Raw genomic sequence first — 19,955 nt, 5'->3', positions numbered from 1 at the left:
GGAACTTCAGAGGCACCCCCAAGGCCCCTTACTGGGGAAATATTTTACTTTCAGAGGCACCTGGACAGTTGTAAGAGCCACCTTACCTGAAATGTCCTCTCCTGGAATATGGGGGGGGGGGGCAGGATGCTTGGGGTTTACAAGCTGAGGCACCATTTTTGGGGAGATGGAACCTGAAGTCAACTTAGGACCAGAATGCCCAAGTCTGCCAACTAGTGGCGTGACCTCGGAGAATCCACTTAACTTCCCCGAGCCTCGGTTTCTTCTGTAAAATGGGACAAGTACGAACCAGCTCACAGGTTTTGTCCTCATATCCTAAGACAGCAGAGGGGAAAGTGCTTTGTAAAGGGTGAGGCTAGCCAGACCGGCAGTCAGTATGTACAGGGGGCAACGCGAGGTAGCAGGAACTATCGAGATGAGAAATGGAAGCCTGGCACTTCAGTGAAGATTCCGGACTAAGATCACACAGTGAGCCAGTGAGAACAGGGCAGGAACCCACCTTCCTTGGAAGGACACAATCAAATGCAAGGTGGCAAAGCATGACTGATTGCAAAGTTTGCTTAGAGAGAACATGGAGAAATGATTCATTAATAGTACATCAGATGCAGAAAGGAGAGTTACAGAAATTAAATTTCAATCCAATAGTAAATCCTAACTGAGAAGTCCCTGGAGAAATCTTTCATAATGAACAAGGATGGTATATATGCACTCTCTTCTTTCTTAAAGTCACAAACCAAGGACAGTGTCTCTTGACCTCTATTCCTAGGACTGTCACCTGGATTTGGGGGTCTTGTTGTCACACACCTGGGACGTCTGCCATGTGAGTTACGGCTGTCCCGGCCTCTGGTCTCCCCCTGCTTTGGTCCCTCCTACACATCACCTATTAATCCTCCCAAAGCACCTATGTGACCATGTCCTTCACCCGCTCAAACATGAGCCTCCCCACCCGAACAAAGGATGGCGTCTACGCTCTTCATTTCACTCCAGTAAAGAGAGCCCACCTGTCCTGCAAGGTCAGGGTCAAATCCTGGGGAAACCTGCAAGACCACTCCCCCTGACAGCAGTCTCACTTGTGAACCGTGTAACAGGGCTGATAACCAGCATCTCCAATTCACCCTCCCCTGCCCTTCTGAAGGCACCCTCCTTAGACTTTGCCTCCACACCACTGTGCCGAAACGGCTCTGGTCAGGGCGATGAGGACAAGCCTAAACGACAACGATCAGTTTCTGCATCTCCTGCGAGGACCTGACGGCGCCCCCAGCCCCGGCCCAGGTCCTCCTGGCTGCTGGGACACAGCTCACGGGCTCCTCCCACGTCACTGTGCCTCCTTCTCTGTTTCCTCTGCCAGGCCCTCGTCCCCTGCCTGGTCTCCCAAAGTTGGAGGGTCTCTGGGCTCAGTCATGGCAGCCCTTCTCCACCACACTCACTCCCTGGGGGATCTCGTTACCCAATCCCAAGGCTTACAAACCACTAAATCCTACTGATTGTTCCCTCACAACAGAATCCAAGCCCGGCCACTCCTCCTGCCTCCAGAGTCACGACTGGTGGCCACCTACATTACTGGGAAAGCCTCCGACTACTCTTTGCCTCCACATCCCAGGGTCTATGCTCAACCCAGCAACAGAGACATCCCGTGAAAGGGGAAGTCACACAGCTTCCCTCCTTGGCTTAAGACCCTCCGATGTTTCTCTCCCACTCAGTAAAACCCTGCCCCCCGCTGAGAGACCACAGGTTTCAGCTCCTGGTGGCCTCTCCACTCGCCTGACCCTCCTGCTCCCAGGGCCCATCCACACAGGTCTCCGGGCTGTCTTTCAACAGGCACCGTGCGTTCCCAGCCCAGGGCTCTGCCCTGTCTATACCCAGAGGGTTCTGCCTCTTCCCTGGGAGTCCTCTGTTCTTCTGGGTCTCCTAAACGTCATCTGTTCAAACAAAACCACAGGCCCCTTCTCCTTTGCCCCGACTGGCTACGCTTTGTGCCATAGTCCTTGGCCTCACCCTGGGTGCTGTCTCTTTCTCATTTCTTGTTTGCTACCTGTCCCTCCCCACGAAAACGTGAGCTCCGTGTGGACGGTGCTCTGTTGAATTTTCTGCGGTCCCCCCAGTGCCTCGGAGAGGCTGGTGCACAGTGGGCACTAAGCGAGTCTCTGCTTAATACAAAAGGTTAAGTCTCACCATTTGTACCTCAGAAGCATCTTACTGGGAAGTTGGGTACGGAGCTCGTGAGACAGGTGGTGTGGAGCAGACAAACCAGCTCCCGTGAGAAATACATGGTTTTCCTTGTTCTTTGCGTGACCCTCAGGGATTTCATTTTCCACTGGGTGCAGACGGAGTGATAAACCAGCAGAGAGAACCTGACTCTCCATCTATGCCTTACACGAGGCCCACGAGACAAGCAGGAAGAGCACCCAAGTGAAGGCTCTGAAAAGGGCTCAGCCTCCTGAGCGGGCAGAACATCCCAGCCTTTACAGGGTCTCGAGAAGTGGACATTTTCAGCAAAAGGTCAATGAGTGCACACAATGCAACGCTTGGGGCTTAAGTGACTGTCCCATTTACGGCCACATGGTATATAGATGCATGGCTGGCAGGACCCCGAGCTTCCTGCATCGCACGGAACAAGATTCTCTAACATAATGCAGCAAGGTGAAGATGGAAAGGATCCTGACTCACTCCTAGAGTGCAGGCGCTCTGCGGTCTGGACTGCCGGTGGAGTCTGTGTGTTTAGGGCTGGGGGTCTGGAATGCGGCCCAGGCTGTGCTGCGGAGGGCTCAGGCCCTGCATTTCTGGGACGAGGGGCAGAGGAACTAGGGCATGAGACATAGGGAAGGAAGGGGAAGGCCTGGGGTGGGATGGGGGGGGAGAGATCTGGGCAGCAGTGGGGTGGGGGGCTGAGGTTTGAGACTTGGAGGTGGGCTGCTGAGCGGACATGAAGGGTGGATGTGGGGGGGAGGCTCAGGCGTGGGGTTCCACGGCTGCCGGCTGGGGTCTCCATAGGAAGAGATGGCGTTGGCCAGAGGGCTTGGGGGCAGGCAGCCCGGGACAACCTGGGTACTGCTGGGACTGATGAACTGAACAAGACTGAACAGAGCCGTACTCTTTAAACACAGCTGTTCCATTCTGGCTCTGGTGTACAGTCACCTTGTGATGGCTGTGAAGCGGTCCCCTACCGTGTCCCATCTCGGGCTAGTCCAGCACGCACGACACCGTGCCACCCAGACAGCACAGGTATGGTCAAGAGTCCGGTACGGCCCTCAGGCTTGTGCTCCCACTAGTATTTAGAGAACACAAATGGGAAGAAGCAGAGCAATTCTAGCAGGGATCCACAATCAGGCACGCCCCCTGATGTCACTCTCTCAAGTTATCCCCGCACCCCTGCCCCCCATCTCTTCACGGGGAGACCCCAGCTGGGCCCACACACTGCTTGGGCCCTGCGAGCCTGCGGAACCGGCTTGGAGCTGCTCCGGCTTCATGCGCCACCCGCGCCGCCGGCTGGGGTACCTGGGCACATCGGGCAGCAGCTTCCTTCCACGTTGATGGGCTCGACGCAGGGCAGAGGGGGGCAGCTGACGGTGGAGCAGAGCGTCTGGCCCTGTAGGCAGTAGCAGTGCGTGCAGCTGTCTATGTCCCACCGCTCCTCGTCGGCGTACGCCTTCCCGCTGAAGCGGCACACCGCCTTCCTCGGGGTCGTGTCTTCTAGGGGACAGAACAGCACAGGGTGGAGTCGCGGGACGGGACCAAGGGCCGTGGAGACGAACGCCGGGCAGGGACGGGTACGGCCAGGGGGGAATTGGGACCCACTGGGCAAGTGTCACTAGATCGTCACTGCAAAAAACGCGGATTCGTTCACACTGGGTGGCCGGGGAACCCACGACACGAGAAAAACCCAAATACAAAGAGGTAGAGACACGTTCAGAGGTTTTACGTGGAAGGGGATAAAAAGTCCAGCTGAGTATATTTACAGAGACATTTCATGAAATTCCTACTTTCAGTTAATCTTTTTGTAAGTGATTCAGGGGAGTAGTCAGGAATGACCGTGGCGCGTCACTGGGAACAAGGGGGCATCAGCGGCGACACAACCACTTCCTTCATTCTTCAGTGACGCGGGGTGTGTTTCCCTCTAGTCAACAAAGGCATTTCTACTTTAGAAACAACCTCACTTCAGTTCAATCCATTTTTCCAGCCAACTATGGTTTTTCACTATATATATATATATATACATATTTTTTGACTATATATATATATATATATATATATTTTTTTTTTTTAAGATTTTATTTTAGAGACAAACTGAGAGTGCAAGTGGGAGGAGGAAGGCAGAGAAGGAGAGACCCTGAAACAGATTTTGTGCTGAGCGCGGAGCCTTACACTGAGCGGGGCTTGATCTCAGACCAAGAGATCATGACCTGGGCCGAATCCAACAGCTGGAGTCTTAACCGACTGAGCCACCCAGGTGCCCCTGACAATAATATATTTTTAAGAGTTACTGTTGTAAGAATTTACAGTTTAAAACCCTCTGCTCTTCTTTCTTCTCCAGTCTCTCTTGCCATCCTCATTTCCTCCCTCCCCCAACTTTTTTCTAGAAAGTTTCTTTCTTCTCTTGGACTCAATGCCGCCTCCTGGTTTTACCTGAACTTATAATGAGTGGTCACATTTTACAGCCAGTCCTTCTCCCCAGAGCTCAAGAACGGTGGCTCAAAGAGAGGCCACAGTGCCCCACAGAGATGGGGCAGACCAACGGGGAAATGGGGGTCATCACTTCCTCGTCACTGGACAGGCCAATAACTGGATGACTCCTACCAACCTGGGGAAATTTTATGCTCAGATTCTAAAGGCAGCTCTACTGACCACTGGTCACCGATAATTAAAAAACTATAAAGGAATCTGGAAGGAAAGTTCCTTAGGAAAGGAGTGATGTTAGGGGCTCAGGGTTCTTCCTTCTGGAAGGCACTTGGGAAGCTCTAATGGAGGCAGTGTTTATTGCCCAGACACAGAGGATGGAGCCCAGGATGCCTGCAGGAGTGAGGAGAAACGTGTGGGCATCAGGTGCCATGTTCTCCGAGCAACCCCAACCTGCAGCCACCTGCTCCAAGGTGGCTAGAATCTGCTGTCTGTGGAGACCCAGCTCAAAGCTTCCTGCTGAATTTTTCCAGAGGGGGCTCACTGAAGACAGAAATGTTCTTATCTGTTTTTGGCGTCCATGTTCTCTTCTTACCCAATTACTCAAGCACATGCACCTTACTGAATGGCACTGAGAATGTCCTATTACTCTAATGTGTTGTATTTCCATAGCTGTGTCTCAGCCCACTGCAGAGTTCTATAAGCAGGTCAAGTGTTAGAATGCACAATCTCTCCGTTTCTCAACATTTCTTCCTGGTTTCTCTCAGGACTGCTGCCTGAGTTCAACAAGGGATAGCGAGTAATCACAGGAAGTTCTAGTTGTGAACAGAAATGCTTTCTCATTATCTATGAAAAAACGTACTTCGCTTTCTCAATGTTCCACAGAAAGTTTTCTGGTGCACTGATGGTTAAGCTTAAAAACTTAACTGGAGGCTTTCGAACCAAACCCCTGGTTTCTGCCTAGCCTAGTCCTCAGGGGAGGCAACTTCATTAAGATATCTCAAATGCACATGTCAAATGGCTCAGTACAATCATTTAATGAACCCAATTCGAGTAATATTCTGACCTCCAGCCAACTTCTCATTGAGGACATTAGATGTGCCATCAAATCGAGAGTCTATTATGCAGAGACTTCTTTATGAAAGGAAGCCTCTTCATAAAGCAATATCACTGATTATATTTTACATAAACCTTGTAACAGCTCCTCTGATGGACCAATATCATGGCAAAAAATTTGAATAATGGATTACTGTGCAAGGACCTTAGAAGAGAGAAGGTTAAACTCCTCGCCCATCTTGTCCAGCACTTTCTGCTGTGCTTTTCCTCCCAAAGGTGTCTTGGCCAGTCCCCTCAGAGAAAAGGAGTGAGGGAATGAACTGTAGGCATGAACTCAGGAAGGATGGGGACTTCATAAAAAGGGGTATGAGTCAAGGCCAAGCACTGGTTTGTATTTTCTCAGGATCTAGGCAAAGAGACATCTTAAGATATTTAATTAATTAATGCTACTCCTACTTATGAGGCTAAAATTCTGTGAAAAATTGCACTGATACTAAGAATAATCATGATATGTTGAACATTATAAAGACATTCATTCGTTGATTCTACAGACTCTTCTCTTTAGTGGGAAAGAAGGCATGACCACGACCCTGACCCAGGACTGCAGAGACATGGTGGAACAGGCTTGGGGAACTGGACACTTCACCACAGAACAACACAGCAACCACTGTTCCTGTGAGTTTAACACGGAGGGCAAAGCAACTAACTGCCGGGGGGCTGGGAAAGGCATGACTCAGGACTCGGTGTTCGCATTTCACTTGGAGGGACCAGCAGAAGACAAAGCTGTGGGGAGGGCATTCCAAGCAGAAGACGGTGTGTCCAACAGCTTGCCACACTGGAAGGGCAGTGAGAGTGTCAGAATGGAGAGAGAGAGTGTGTGCGCGCACACACATGCACTGTGGCTGGAGGTGAAGCTGGGGTCAGATGGTAAGGGGCCTTGAGTAACAACGGACGTATTGAGATTCCTTCCTGTAGAGGACAGGAGGGACCTTAGCAGCTTTAATGGTAAGAAGAGAGCTCTAGAAAAGGGCAACATGGAGGACAAGATGGGGAAAGGAAGTTGAGGATACTGGTCATGGGGATGTGATGTGGGCTCGGTTAGGGCAGCGTGGATGGAGGCCGACAGGCAAGGCAAGATTTGAGAGATTTCTGAGAGACAGCTGTCAGGATATGGATGCTGAGGAAGGACAACCCTTCTTGCACAGGAGGCTGGGCAGAGGTAATTCCAATAGATGAGTCATTTCACTGCTTTAAGCAATAAATGGGGAGTTTGTGAGGGACCTGGTCAGGCCTTACTGAACAGATATTCCAATGGATTAGTAAGCGATTATTAATGCAGTGATCGATCCTCCAACTCTTAGGCCTCTCTGTGTGAATACAACCAGGAAGCTACCGCTAGGACAGAGCAAATTTGGGGTGCAACAAGGTAAGAGAGGACAAATTTCAGTCACTGGGAGCTTCGGGTAGGAAAAAAGTGGATCGTGTGGGGTCATCGGCAGAACTGGTGGTTCCCTTCCTGTGACTCTGTGGAGTTTATATACCATTGAGCCAATAATCCTTCTAGGAATCTATCCCAAGGAAATCAGAAAAGTCCTGAAGTAGTGTTTTCTGGTGGATGTTCATCACAATATTATTTATAACAACAAGAAGTTAGGGAAAAAAATCTGTGTCTAACAATAAGAGAATGTTTAAATGATTCAATGAAATCATATGAGAGAATACTGGGCAGTTATTAAAATGCATCACGTATAGTACAAGCTCCATCACGTAAAGAGGAAAATTAAAAACTGTCTAGAAAGAAATGAAAATGTTAATAGTAACTTACATTAGAATTGGTGAGTTTTTCCCTTCACCTTTTTTTTTTGGACAATGAATGTCAGTTACTTTTGATAAGTAGGCAGCAATGGAAATCTTGTCCGCACGCACACACACACACGAGCATGCATCATCTACCTGACCCCTCCCAACCCCCAAATACACACACATGAGGATACTGAGGGGGAAGAGCTTAATCGGAGCCCAGTTCTAGAGTACCTGGCTATGTGGTGTGGTGCTCTCTGAAATGCTAGAGGCTCAATTCTGAAGAATCTAAGTAGACTGTAAGAAAACTAAACCATGGAAGAAACACCCAACAATCAAATGCAGAGCTACAGCATAACAGTGTTCATGTAACTGCTGACTCAGCAACTGTAGGAGATCATTTCTAAAAGAATATTTATAAAATGATATAAGAAAGTAACTACTCTGAATGACTTGGAGGTGATGGGTTGAACCAAGAACTCTGACTATATATTGGGTGAAACTGAAGTTCCTTATTTGATTTTGTTAAAAAAATAGATATTTTCCTAAATTCAATGAAGATTAAGAATTCAAAGTAGCCATGTGATGGCAAGGAAGACCGAGATGCGTTCTCCTGGGAGCCCCCCAGACAGGACTGCGGCAGGCTCCACGCAGTCGCTCAGAGGGCGGGCCAGATGGGTCCCATGTCCAGGGGCTTCTGTGGTCACAATAAAGCCATTCCCCTCAGGGAGTGGGCTGACATGGACTGAATTTCCAGGTACTTCTACCGGTTTATCTCTATTTCATTTAAGCTCTGCTCATCACAGATTATCTCAGAAGCATCTTGCCTTCAAGATTATTTTCAACTAATTCCAAAAACCAGGCGTGCCACATTCATGGCAGCATTATTTACAACAGCCCAGACGTGGAAACAACCTAAGTATCCGTTGATGGATGAATGGTCAAAGAAGTTGTGTTATATATATACAATAGAATATTATTCAGCCATAAAAATGAAAAAAATCCTACCATTTGTGACAACATGGATGGACCTTGAAGGTATTAGGCTAAGTGAAATAAAGACAAACACTACACGATCTCATTGAAATGTGGACTCTAAAAAAACAAACAAAACACAAAACTCATAGAAAAAGAGATCAGACTTGTGGTTACCAGAGGTGTGTTGGGGGTGGTGACAGGATGGGAATTGGAGAAGGGTGGTCAAAAGGTACATACTTCCAGTTGTAAGATGAATAAACACTAGGGATGTGATTACGACATAATGACTACAGCTAACACTGCTGTGGGACAGACAGCAAGGTTGTTAAGAGAATAAATTCTAAGAGTTCTCATCACAAGGAGAAAATTTCTTTCCCTTAATTGCACCCATATGAGATGACAGATGTTAACTACACCTATGGCGGTACTCATTTCACAGTACATGTAACTCAAACCATCATGCTGTATACCTTAAACTTATAAAGGCACTTGGTTGCAGGACTGAGGGACCTCAAGGTCTGCACAAAACTCTAAGCCAATGTTGAAGTTCACGGTGCAGAGCTCAGTGAGGCCACAAGATCTAAGAACTGAATGATACTGAACAGCATTCTAGCATTCTCAAAGCTGACCTTCTTAAAGACTGGAGATCAGAGGAGACAAATGGTAGAGATAAGAGAAACACCAGATGGTTCTGAAAGAGGGATCTAGGTGCCAAATATTAAAGAACCGAAAAGCATCTGCTGAGCATCCATGGTGCCCAGGTACCGTGCTCAAGAACTCACTGCCATTCAGCCTCACAGACACCCTAAGAAGGAGGGCAGTCTATTCTCTTGAGGAGACTCAGGTTTACAGAGCGGAAGCAACTTGATGTAACCAAACCACTACGTGGCGGAGCCCACATAATCCCCTGGCTCCATCTGACTACAAGGCTCAGGTTCTCTATGCTGAGCTCAACTCAGTGGCTCCTCTCCTTCCATCTTCATGTGGTCTCCAATGTGCCAGAGCCTCCCTGGGAAGTACACAACACCGTCAGGGGAGGGCCAAGCTGGTTCCGACGTGCTGCTGTGGGGCGAGCCACGGTTAGCTATAGGTGTGTTAAGTCAGGACAGGCAGGCTTGAGGACGCAGCCTTCAGTCCAAGAGGAGATCCATTTCAGAGACCGTGACAGAGCAATGCTTCCCCTCCACTGCTTAGAGGGAGTGTTTTCTATGGGATCTTCACATCTGATCAGTTTGAACCACAGTATCAGTACGTTTCATAATGATCAAGTGTGTTTCTTCAAAGGTGCTTTAAAACAAAGCCACATGTAAGACTCTACTGAATTTTCATGTGAAATACATGGAGGATTCTTGGTTTTTGGAAAGCCCTGACTAATCCTTTCCAGGGTGGCTGCTATGTGGCCCAGATTCATTCATTAGAGTTTGGTTAATGAGGCTTTATAAAAATATTCTACTTTTGACTAAATTTTACCTGAAGGGCAAAGATCTAAACAGAGGCCTTGAAACCATGGAGTCACGTGGGCTGATTGATGGATTTCGGTGTCCCCTAGTTCTCACAGGCTCTTTCTGCTCCTGGTTAAGCCACCGCCTTCCATGGCATAGTTGGGTTAATTTGAGAAAGCTGTCAGAGAGTTTTAGAAGCAACTTTGTCTACAGGGAGACATGGCGACCATTCTATACAATGTGAGGTTCTACATAATAAAGTCTCTGTAGTCTTTTGTGGGAAGGAGCACAGTCTGACTAGAAGTACATGTAAAAGCATTTTAAGCACTCTGGCTGAAGAAGGATGTAGAAATGGAGACATGGGAACATCCAACTAAAAGTGGTCTAGGTGGTTTATTATTTGGTTACAGAGTGGGCTATGCCATTTGTTCTATTTATCACTCCAACTGGTTTGTTTACACTGACAATGACATTATTTTTATTTGTTGATACCGAATAATAGGAGTTCCCACCTGCTAAACGCCTACTACGTACCGGCCACTGTGCTAAGTGATTTATAGGAGTCGTTCCATTCGATCTCCACAGCCCAATGGGACAGGGTATTACCCCAATTCCACAGGAAACCGAGGCATTACGTGACTTGCCCAAGATGCACGGCTAGCAAGTGGCAAGGCCAGGATGGGAACCAAGGTGGGTGTGGCTCCAGTCTCCACACACCTTCTGCCCACCTGTACCCAGCAGGATAACCTCAGGGAGGGCCACTTCCTGTGCCACACAAACGAATGTGGTGATTACTCACTAACTCTAAAAAAAATGGGCACCAGAATTCCTGCCCTTCGCCTTTTTTGTTGGGGGTTAAGGTCTTCGTCTTCAAAGGTAATTTACCCTTCAACTAACTGCATCATATGTCCGGCACAGTCCTATGAAGGAACATAGATAATGAAGTGGTTACTGGGGACTCACAGTCTTAGGCAAGTCTCTCTTTAACATCTCTCTCGGAAGAAGAGGATTAGAGGAGAATGTTCCAAGAGAAACATGAGGTATGACACTAATATAATAAGGTTTATTTTTTGGACAAACACATCAAGAGTTATATATCCAAACAAATGTGATCCCCTTCTAAGCAGTCACTGTAGAGGGCTATAAATGTATTCCAACGATACTGCCCTTGCTTCACATGGCTTTGGAATTTTCCTTTTGCAGAGGCATCCAGAGCCAAATTTTGACACATGCAATGAAGATAGTTACTATTTTATGGCCACTCCTTGGTTTAGATTAGCTTTGATATTTGGTTTCCTCAGCTCGGGCCTCTCTCATCCATCAGACCAGGCTTGAAGTGACTTTTGGCCTCCTTCAGAAACAAAGTCCCTGCTGTAGGATGGATGGAGAATCTGCTTCTGCAGTCACCCACAACACCGCGTGTCGGAAGCCCAGGGCACTTGTGCGCGGTGGCTCCTTCTGTGGGGCCATCTAACTCAGGGAGTGCACAGACATGTCTTATCGCCTTTGGATTCAAATATAAGCAACGTTATATGGCATCATGTAGGACTAGAGTTAAAGTATGCCATGTCTTTCAGTGGTGGAATTTGGAGAACTCGGTGTTTTTGTTTTTATTTTCGTTTTCCCTGATTCTGCTTCATAAAAAGGGGAGGAAGAAGTGCAAGGCCTTGAAATCTTAACTCCTTTCAAGGTTACTTTTCCAACTGTTCAAAGTTGGCTGTCTTACTTCAAGAGAAGATGTCTTAAGAGGCTATTAAAGTTGGACTTTGCTTTTACTCGTGAGCTATTTTTACTAATTATACCATAAAGCTAATTAACTGCTGGGGAAACCCTAGACTCCACAGCTGTGGTGGTTTCTTCCTCTATAAAGATCCAATTCAGTGTTTCAGAATCACTGATGTGGCAGCTCAGGCCTTGCTCTGAATCGGACCATGATGAGGGATGTACATTAGCCTCTGAAGAAAAGGAAGCATCTCCGGACTTTTCCCCCCTCCGTCCTCCGTGGAAGGATCTGAAAATGAAGATCCACTTGAACCTATGCCATAGTTGGACTCTTCAATGGCTGCCAGGAGACAACTTTCCTGTACAGATGCTTCAAGTTCTAAATCTGGCTGTGGTGGTCATGAAGTCAGAGTGGTGGTGTGGGAGTCACTTCCTGGGAGGAAGGTAGGCAGCTTTAGAAATGGCATCAGTTCTTTCGAAGCTCAGTGACTATTTAGAGTTCTGAGAAGTAATCTACTCTGGGATCCCAGAGGCCAAGAAATTAAATGCAGCTCTTATTCTTGGAATAAGTCCCGCTGCAAAATAGTCCACCACAGGAGTGTAGAGGGGTGCTTCTCCTTCCTACGCATCGCTGTGATAGCTCAGTCCTGAATGCCGGAGACACAGTAGTGCCCAAGGCAGGTGAGGTCTCCACCCCTGGGGAGACGCTCCTGGATCGGGAGATCTCACCAGCTCTATAGGACTCCAGGTCCAGGCAGACATGCTAAAGGTTTTGGAAAGCTGTGTAAACTGCAGGTCCTGCTGACAACGTTCTGCTTCGATTTGGTTTCTTAACTTTGAGGTCCGAGGGACTTACAGAAGCATTAGTGAGAGATCTCTCAGGCAGGTGTGAGAAGGTACGAGGTACACTACGGGTGACGGGGGATTCAGAAAAGGGGGTGAAAATGGCGGCCAAGAATCACCAGTGAAGCAGCTGACTCTGGGAAGTGTAGAGAAAGTACCTTCAAAAATTTTCGCTTATAAATTTAACACTGCACTGCAGTGATCTTTCTCTAACTGCCACAAAGGAATGAGATGCTACTATTATATTTTACCTTCTTTTAACAGATAAAATATTCAAATCCCTGGCCTGTGATCTCATCCTCATTTCTGTATCCCAAAGTTGGGCACATGCTGGGTACAAACTCTATGTTTACAGAAGAAATTGAATGTGTGTGCCTCTTATTTGAGAAACCAGCTTTACTTCTGTTTATATTAAGAGAAGACAAACAGAAACCACAACAAAGAAGGAGTCTGAGCAAACAATTTGCAGGTCACCAAGAGGTGCACAGACTCGTAGGCATAGATGAAGACTGATTTTCAACAGGCTGGAGCACTGGACCTTTCTTGACTGGAGAAGAATGGAAAAGCGGAACTTGACGAAGTCTTGCTGAAATCGAATGCAGGTGGCATAGACAATTTCAATGAGGCACAGGTCTAATATACAGTAATTCTGTCAGTGCATGATTAAAGGTTTTTGGCTAAAAATTCAAGAAATATTTATTAACTCAAAACCCGAGTTTCTAATAACTTCTAGCTTCTAATAAAACATCTACTCTTAATTCATTTTTATAAGAAGAGAAAACTAAGACAAGTACTGCCATGTAGGCCAACCCCTACCTCTACATAACATCTCAAATACTTTGAAAGCAGATCTGACCACCATTTTAAGACCTTTCTTGGCAGTCCATTTATGCTTTATTTTATTCTATTTCTTGAGGTGGGAGTCTAGGTATATTTTAATAAAGGCCGAAAGAACCTTTCAGGTTTCTTCAACATACTGGAAACAATAGGTAATAAGGTCACTAAAAAAAATTATAAACTTTCCTGAGCTCTAGGAATAGAAATCTCACCAAACTGGTAACTACAATGACTTCTGGCTGATTCCTACTGCATGCAAAGAGGACATTATTTCTCAGTGATAGGACTTAATCTGTGCATTAACCATGTGTTATGGGTCAAGTAAGCACTTCATGGATGAAAGTTCAGGGAAACATTCCATTTTCAACTTTAACTGAGGTCCCATCTCTTACAAGGCCGACAATCCTTCATGGAGATTATACATGGAAATCATTATGGAAATACACAATGTAGTCTAAAAGGCAGGCAGGAAAACTGAAAGATGAAAGTGGCCTAAATAAGGAAAACAGCACGCTTCCCTCCCTTAGGACATAAGGGAAGCCATCTATGTAAAGAGTACAGAATCTTATTAAGAAAACCCTGAAGTGGAAACCACTGGACTTCCCAGAGAAAGTTCCTGTCGTCACAGCCTGCGTGTGGCCGAGAATATCCCATCAGGGTCTGCCAGCTAATATCAGGTCTGATTACATGCCCTCATCAGAAATGTAACCCTCCTGTAGAGGGGTCTTTCCCCCAACCATTAGAGAGTCCAAAATCAGGGTTGGTTTCCTGGATGGAAATAAGAGGTGAAAGGCATGTGCTCATGGGTCTGTGCAAGAGACCTCTTTCAAGGAAGACTGTGTGCTGAAGCCCAGGTAAGGACAATGCTACTCAGAAGCTTACTGGAATTTCCGTTTACACAGCTAGGGCCTGGAAAGGACACAAGCAACAAACAGAAAGTAGCATATGGAGTGAGCAGGATGAGGTGCTTCCCAGGGTGCAGGGTAAGACCTAAAGAGACTGAAATCAAACACCGTTTATTTCTGTTGCAACAACTTGAGACCCATTCCAAAGTTAGTAGAGTGCATGACAACCAGAGTATTTGCAGTCTTCTAAGCTTTAAACAGCACACAGAAAAGCATCCTGCTCCCCTTCCCTTCCGCTTAAATCACTTCAGCACTATCTGGGACCACCTGGTTGCAGTGTTGGGACCTCAAGAACCCAGAGCTCTGAAGAATGTTCAGGAAGCATACCTCAGCTCTTCCTGATGACAGTGGCCACGTGCTCTGTAGGAATCATGGTGGATCATGCACTGTAAGTTCACAGACTCCTCAAATGGGACCAGCCTCTCAAAGTAAACAAAAACTAAAAGAGCCCCATTCTCTCTCCCACAGCAACGTCCAGAGGCATGAAAGGACAGTGAAGCTCTGAGGTTTGTGGGCAGGGCGCTGCCCCAACCCAGCTGCACTACAGAGCCTTGGAAAGCATGCTGCCTCTACCTGGATCACAATACGGTGACTAAAGCAGTGGTGGGCTGTTTAAGCTAAGAGTGTGCAGGACGAGGTACACCATGGAAGCATTACCTAAAATATTCTTGTCCTTCAACAGCTCATCATTGGGATGCTATATCCAGGCCTTTCTCTTGCAGAGAGGTAGGTGCTATATTTAAAGTGCAATACCAGAATCCATTTGGCACATTACCCAGATCAGCTGCACTCCGTGTTGGAAGAGCTGTCACTGAACTAAGCCGAGCGTTCACATTGTGTTGACTAAGCACATTTACATGTGTGCATTATTCACTTAATTTTCACAGCACTTTAGCGAAGCAGAGAACAACATTACCGTCCCCATCTCAGAGATGGGGAAACTGAGCTAGGGTTAGATCCTAGCACTGAGACATAAAGCTAGCATGTGCCAGAGGTGGGATCATAACCCTTCGGCTCCAAAGTAAGTTCTCTTTCCAGAACACGTAAGTGTTTAAGAAAACACACTGGAGAAATAGCTGTGAAAAACGTTGCAACAGAGATACCAGTCTCATAACATTATAGCTTAAAAAGGTACAACCTTTAATTCTATGGGTTGTATGTCTTAGAGATGTGGAATTAAATATTTGCTATGTTTGATTCCTGGGCTGAGTTAAGTACTCAATGATCAACAGATGTTCCACAGAGATACTCTTTATATGTGTAATCTCTAAGAAAAGATACCTAAACGAATTAGCATAATCATACACATACATCTAAACAAAAATGAATGATGTATAATAGACTGACTTGACAGAAATTGTAGACACTGCCCTCCTAAGGACATATATTACTGATCATTTTCTAGCTGAAGATCACAAAAGATAGGAAACAGAATCGTACTATCACAACTAACGGAGTGTGCCAAGCCAGCCTGACTCCACATGAAAGCTCTACCTTAAATATTAAGATATATATAATAGATATTAAAAAATAGCTAACCTCTAATCAGAAAGATGTATGATCAGGTGCTACCCATAACAGAACTCATTTTCAGAGACCCTTGAAGATAGGGATACTTAAAGACACTTAAAAGATACTGAACTGAGAGGCATGTAATGAGAGTATCTTAACTTTGTTCACATCATACATACGGATTTTATAACCTGTATATATATACTTTCATAACATGTAAGTACATCATTTCGTATCTCTCATATATAAACACACACAGACAGACACCAACAACTGATTAGGATCCAAAAAGAACTCTCCTTTGGCAAAAGTTTTTTTAAGTGAGAAAGATGCACTGACTCAGAGATTTCCAGCCAACAAATAGGACTTTAAATATCTGACCTCAAATATTTTCTAAAATAACACACCAATGGTTACAAATAAATAAATACTTGCCAAATTCCGAGTTTCAAAACAATATTCTATGCACTGAGTAACAGGACTTGGCCGACACAGGAATTGCTTACTCAGGACCAGTCCTGTTCAATTAGACTGGCTCGATCATCAGGCACACCTGAGCATCTTCATTTCCAAAGTCAACAGCAGGTATGAGGCAGCAGCAATATGGGCTTGAGGACCCCATAAGCTAAATTAACAAAGGTCTTTATGATCAATGTAATGCTCTTTCTTTATAATATTTGTCCAGGAATGACTAAGCCTCTGGACAAAGGGAAGGTCCACTGGGATGCTGATAGTGGTGCCCCTCAGAGAAGCTGCTAGAATCTGGTCCTTGGCAGAAGCATCACCAACAAAGACATCAGAGCAAGGGTGACGTGGTCAGGGCCAGCATCCCCATAGGCACTTACTAGGTAAGGGTTGCTGGCTGAATTATTTACTGTCATCTGGGAGTGATGGAATAAGGATCTCACTGAAATCATTTTTGCTCTAGAAAGGTTCTAGGAAGGCATGTAGGATGTAGTCGGTAAGAAGGCTACGGCACTACTGTGCACAGTGAAGTGTGTCACACTGAAGGCACCTGCTGTTTACAAGGAACCACATATCCAATCTGCCATCACACATTAGAATCCCCACCAGACCTTTTACCTTCACCTGACTTATGTGCTTGTCATCTTTTGATTCTTGCTCCCCATTCTTTAAGCCATCAGTACAGTCAAAAAGCCTATGAAAATAAAATCTAAATTTGTATTTGCGTAGAAAACTAGAATATAAAAAATTAGGGAATCAGAAAGTGTTCCATTAGAATGATTGGGTAATTACTACTTAGTTTCTTTCTAGTACAAGGATGAATTCCCAAATGAGGGGTATTATAACTAATGAGACAAAGCTGTTCACTTTTCAAAATTAATCATCAATCCTATTAATTATGTCTGTATTACACATTCTATTAAATTAGCACACATATGAGGCCTTCACACATCAAAAGAAAAGCATTATCATGGCACATTAGTGACTTGATAATTTAGCTGAAAGGAATACAAATATTCATAATTATACTACTTTTCATAGGATCACCACTTTTCAATTCTCTTATGGTAAGAAAAAAAGATACTTCACAAGGTGAAAGAAGCATGCTTTTGTTTAGGGGTTTTATCACTAAAAAAAGAAGTCAGATTAAAGGCTGGTTTGAGGTTTTTAGAAATCTGTATTTGAGAGATCTAATTAGGGAGAATATTCATTCAGGGACCCACAGCCATGGTGAGGTCAGCACTGCAGGCTGGGGTGAGGCACGTATGATCCTGGGAACAGACGATCTAGGTTAAGAAAAAGCTGGTTTCAAACCGAGAGAGCCTAAAACTGGAGACAATGCAATCACTGGTCCTCTGGGCCTACTGGAGAAATAATCGGGTGCTTTAGGGCAGGCAAAATAATGGCCTGTTTCTTTGCTACGTGGTCTCTGTATGGGGACGGAGGCTTTGCCGCTGCTGGCGCTGCCTGGGCTTGGAGCCCTTGCAGAGGGCTGGGCTGACGGGAAGCTGATAAGAGAATGAGCCTGAAGAGGCCAAGGGAGCTAACTGGAGGGTACGATAGGGAATCCTCATGTCACAGTCATGGACTGAACTTGACTTCGTATGCTTGCACATAAGGGGAGAAAGGATGAAGGCCAATCTAACAAGGCTACTTGCAAAATACATATGATGTATACTGAAGGGGCTCAGTGACTCTTTGAAAAATAAAACAACATATATGAAACGCTAAGATGGAGTAACAGCATACAGTATTACTCATCAAATGTTAAGTCTCCCCAATATGTTACCCTGAAGATAAGCCTTAGATTTATATGATACAATTATACCTGCATCTTTGTGTGTGTGTTTGGGGGGGGTAACAACCGAAACATAATTTCCGCTATACTAGTATGAGCTTGACGAACCAAAATTTGGTGAAAGTGCTTGCCAACTAACTTAAAGTCAAAGTAAAAAATTTGGACCGAATTGGTATTTCTCTCTCCACACTAAAGAACGTATAGTCTAAATCACGAAGGAACTGGAATAGGAAAGAGGAGGGCCAAAAACACAAGCCAACAAAAAAACCCCAAAACAACAACAAAATGCAAGAAAGACACAGACTACTGACTTGCAGGTTTCTTTCCATGAGATTACATTTGTTAAATTGGTTTTGAAAAAGAAGGATTTACTATTTATCATACAGAAACAAACTTACTAGATGAATAATTTACTAATTATAAATTTACTGATTAAGCAGCAAAACACAAGAACTTTTTAATCTAAACAAAATAATCCACGAATTTTCAACATGAGAGAGATTCACCGCCAGATTTTTCCTCTGAAGGTTATGTGGAATTCGCAGCCTCCTGGGTCCTGGTTTTCTAAGTATGATCTAAGCACCCCTGATTGATTCATAAACTGCACAGAAATTCTGATATTTAAATATGGTAGTCCTGGTTGTACATCTCCCTCTCCGCCAATCCCCTGGCCTGAAATAGTGGCCAGCGTATACCTTTTATTTAGATCTCACCAAAGGCAGTTACATTTTCTATATAAATACTGGTCAGCTCTTTGAGAAACGAAGTAGCACTCAGTTGGATGTATGTATGCACTGACACTTTTTTTGGCTCCACTTTGGAGCTACAAAGCTTATGGGTATTAGAGCAGAACCCAACATTGTTGGTCACTAAAAAGTAGGGCAGCCATATGTCCTGATTTGCTTGGGACACTCCTGGTATAGAGCTATTGCCCCATCCTGATTAATAGCACCCATTTCTCTCTCAAAAGCATCATGGTTTGAAGAATAAATTCCAAAGTTGGTCATTCTGTTAAAAGAAGAGAATTCAGCTTTCAAACATACATTTAAATACTCTCTGGCCATTACACTGAGAAAAATTTAGCTCTGTAAAATTCCTGAGAGCAGAAACTGTGTTTTTAGAATCTTTCCATCTCTCTATATACCAACATGGAGAATAAGACTCCGAGGAAGTGATCTCCCATCTAGCGGCCAGAGGTCGACCAGTCAAGGAGAAGGAGCTGTCTTGATAAGCTTGAGTTATGGCCGACATGTACCTGAGCACCATTCATCAGTTCATCTATAGGAATTGCTACAAAGAACCGTGGCCTGAAGATCTCTCCTTTTCCTCAAGTATCACCCCAAATATGTGTAATTACTTGTATCTAGAAAGCATGCAAAAAACTCCAGCAGTAAATGCATAATACCTGCCATTAATATAGCTTGTCTAATTTTTTTTTTAAAGATCTTTTTTCTTTTTTAAAGATTTTATTTATTTAATTGACAGAGAGAGAGAGACAGCGAGAGAGGGAACACAAGCAGGGGGAGTGGGAGAGGGAGAAGCAGGCTTCCCGCCGAGCAGGGAGCCCGATGCAGGGCTCCATGCCAGGACCCTGGGATCATGACCTGAGCCAAAGGCAGATGCTTAACAACTAAGCCACCCAGGTGCCCCCTAGTTTTTTACCTGCTACTCTGATTGTAGGTTCACTACTGGATTGAGATGTATCATTGTCTTTCACTTGACTTCATGAGCTTTACTTAATACCAAAGGAATAAAAGTGAGAGCCTTGGAGTGGGGACTGTGCCTTTATGAGAGTAGCCAGCTGTCTTGAGCCTTGCCTTCTGGACTCCAGAGCAGCATCTGGCTTCTGTCCCCAAGACCAGCTTCAGTACAGACGTCCAGGGCGAACATACGGACGTCTTCCTTTGACAGGCTATACCCCCTGGGTCACAAGAAGGAGCGGACTCTGTCGGTTTCTCAGGCCTGCCTCACTTTGTGTCCCTA

At 45.4% G+C, this 19,955-nt stretch overlaps 1 protein-coding gene across 4 annotated transcripts in view; it reads right to left on the bottom strand.

The window, feature by feature from the left end:
- CRIM1 (cysteine rich transmembrane BMP regulator 1) overlaps nt 1-19,955 on the bottom strand; it is a 186,314-nt gene that overhangs the window by 9,757 nt on the left and 156,602 nt on the right. For 2 of the 4 annotated variants that reach the window (XM_025868042.2, XM_025868041.2), the window contains one exon: nt 3,496-3,690. The exons of 1 other annotated variant lie outside the window; for it this stretch is intronic. In XM_025868042.2, the coding sequence (XP_025723827.1) occupies nt 3,496-3,690 (195 nt within the window). The remainder of the gene's footprint in view (nt 1-3,495; nt 3,691-19,955) is intronic. One more of the 4 variants, XM_025868038.2, reaches the window with a different exon arrangement.

Source organism: Callorhinus ursinus, unplaced genomic scaffold (genome assembly GCF_003265705.2).
Source record: "Callorhinus ursinus isolate GAN/ISIS: 27379988/994484 unplaced genomic scaffold, GSC_fseal_2.0 scaffold10, whole genome shotgun sequence".
NCBI lineage: Eukaryota > Metazoa > Chordata > Mammalia > Carnivora > Otariidae > Callorhinus > Callorhinus ursinus.
This window is presented reverse-complemented; position numbering and strand designations above follow the sequence as displayed.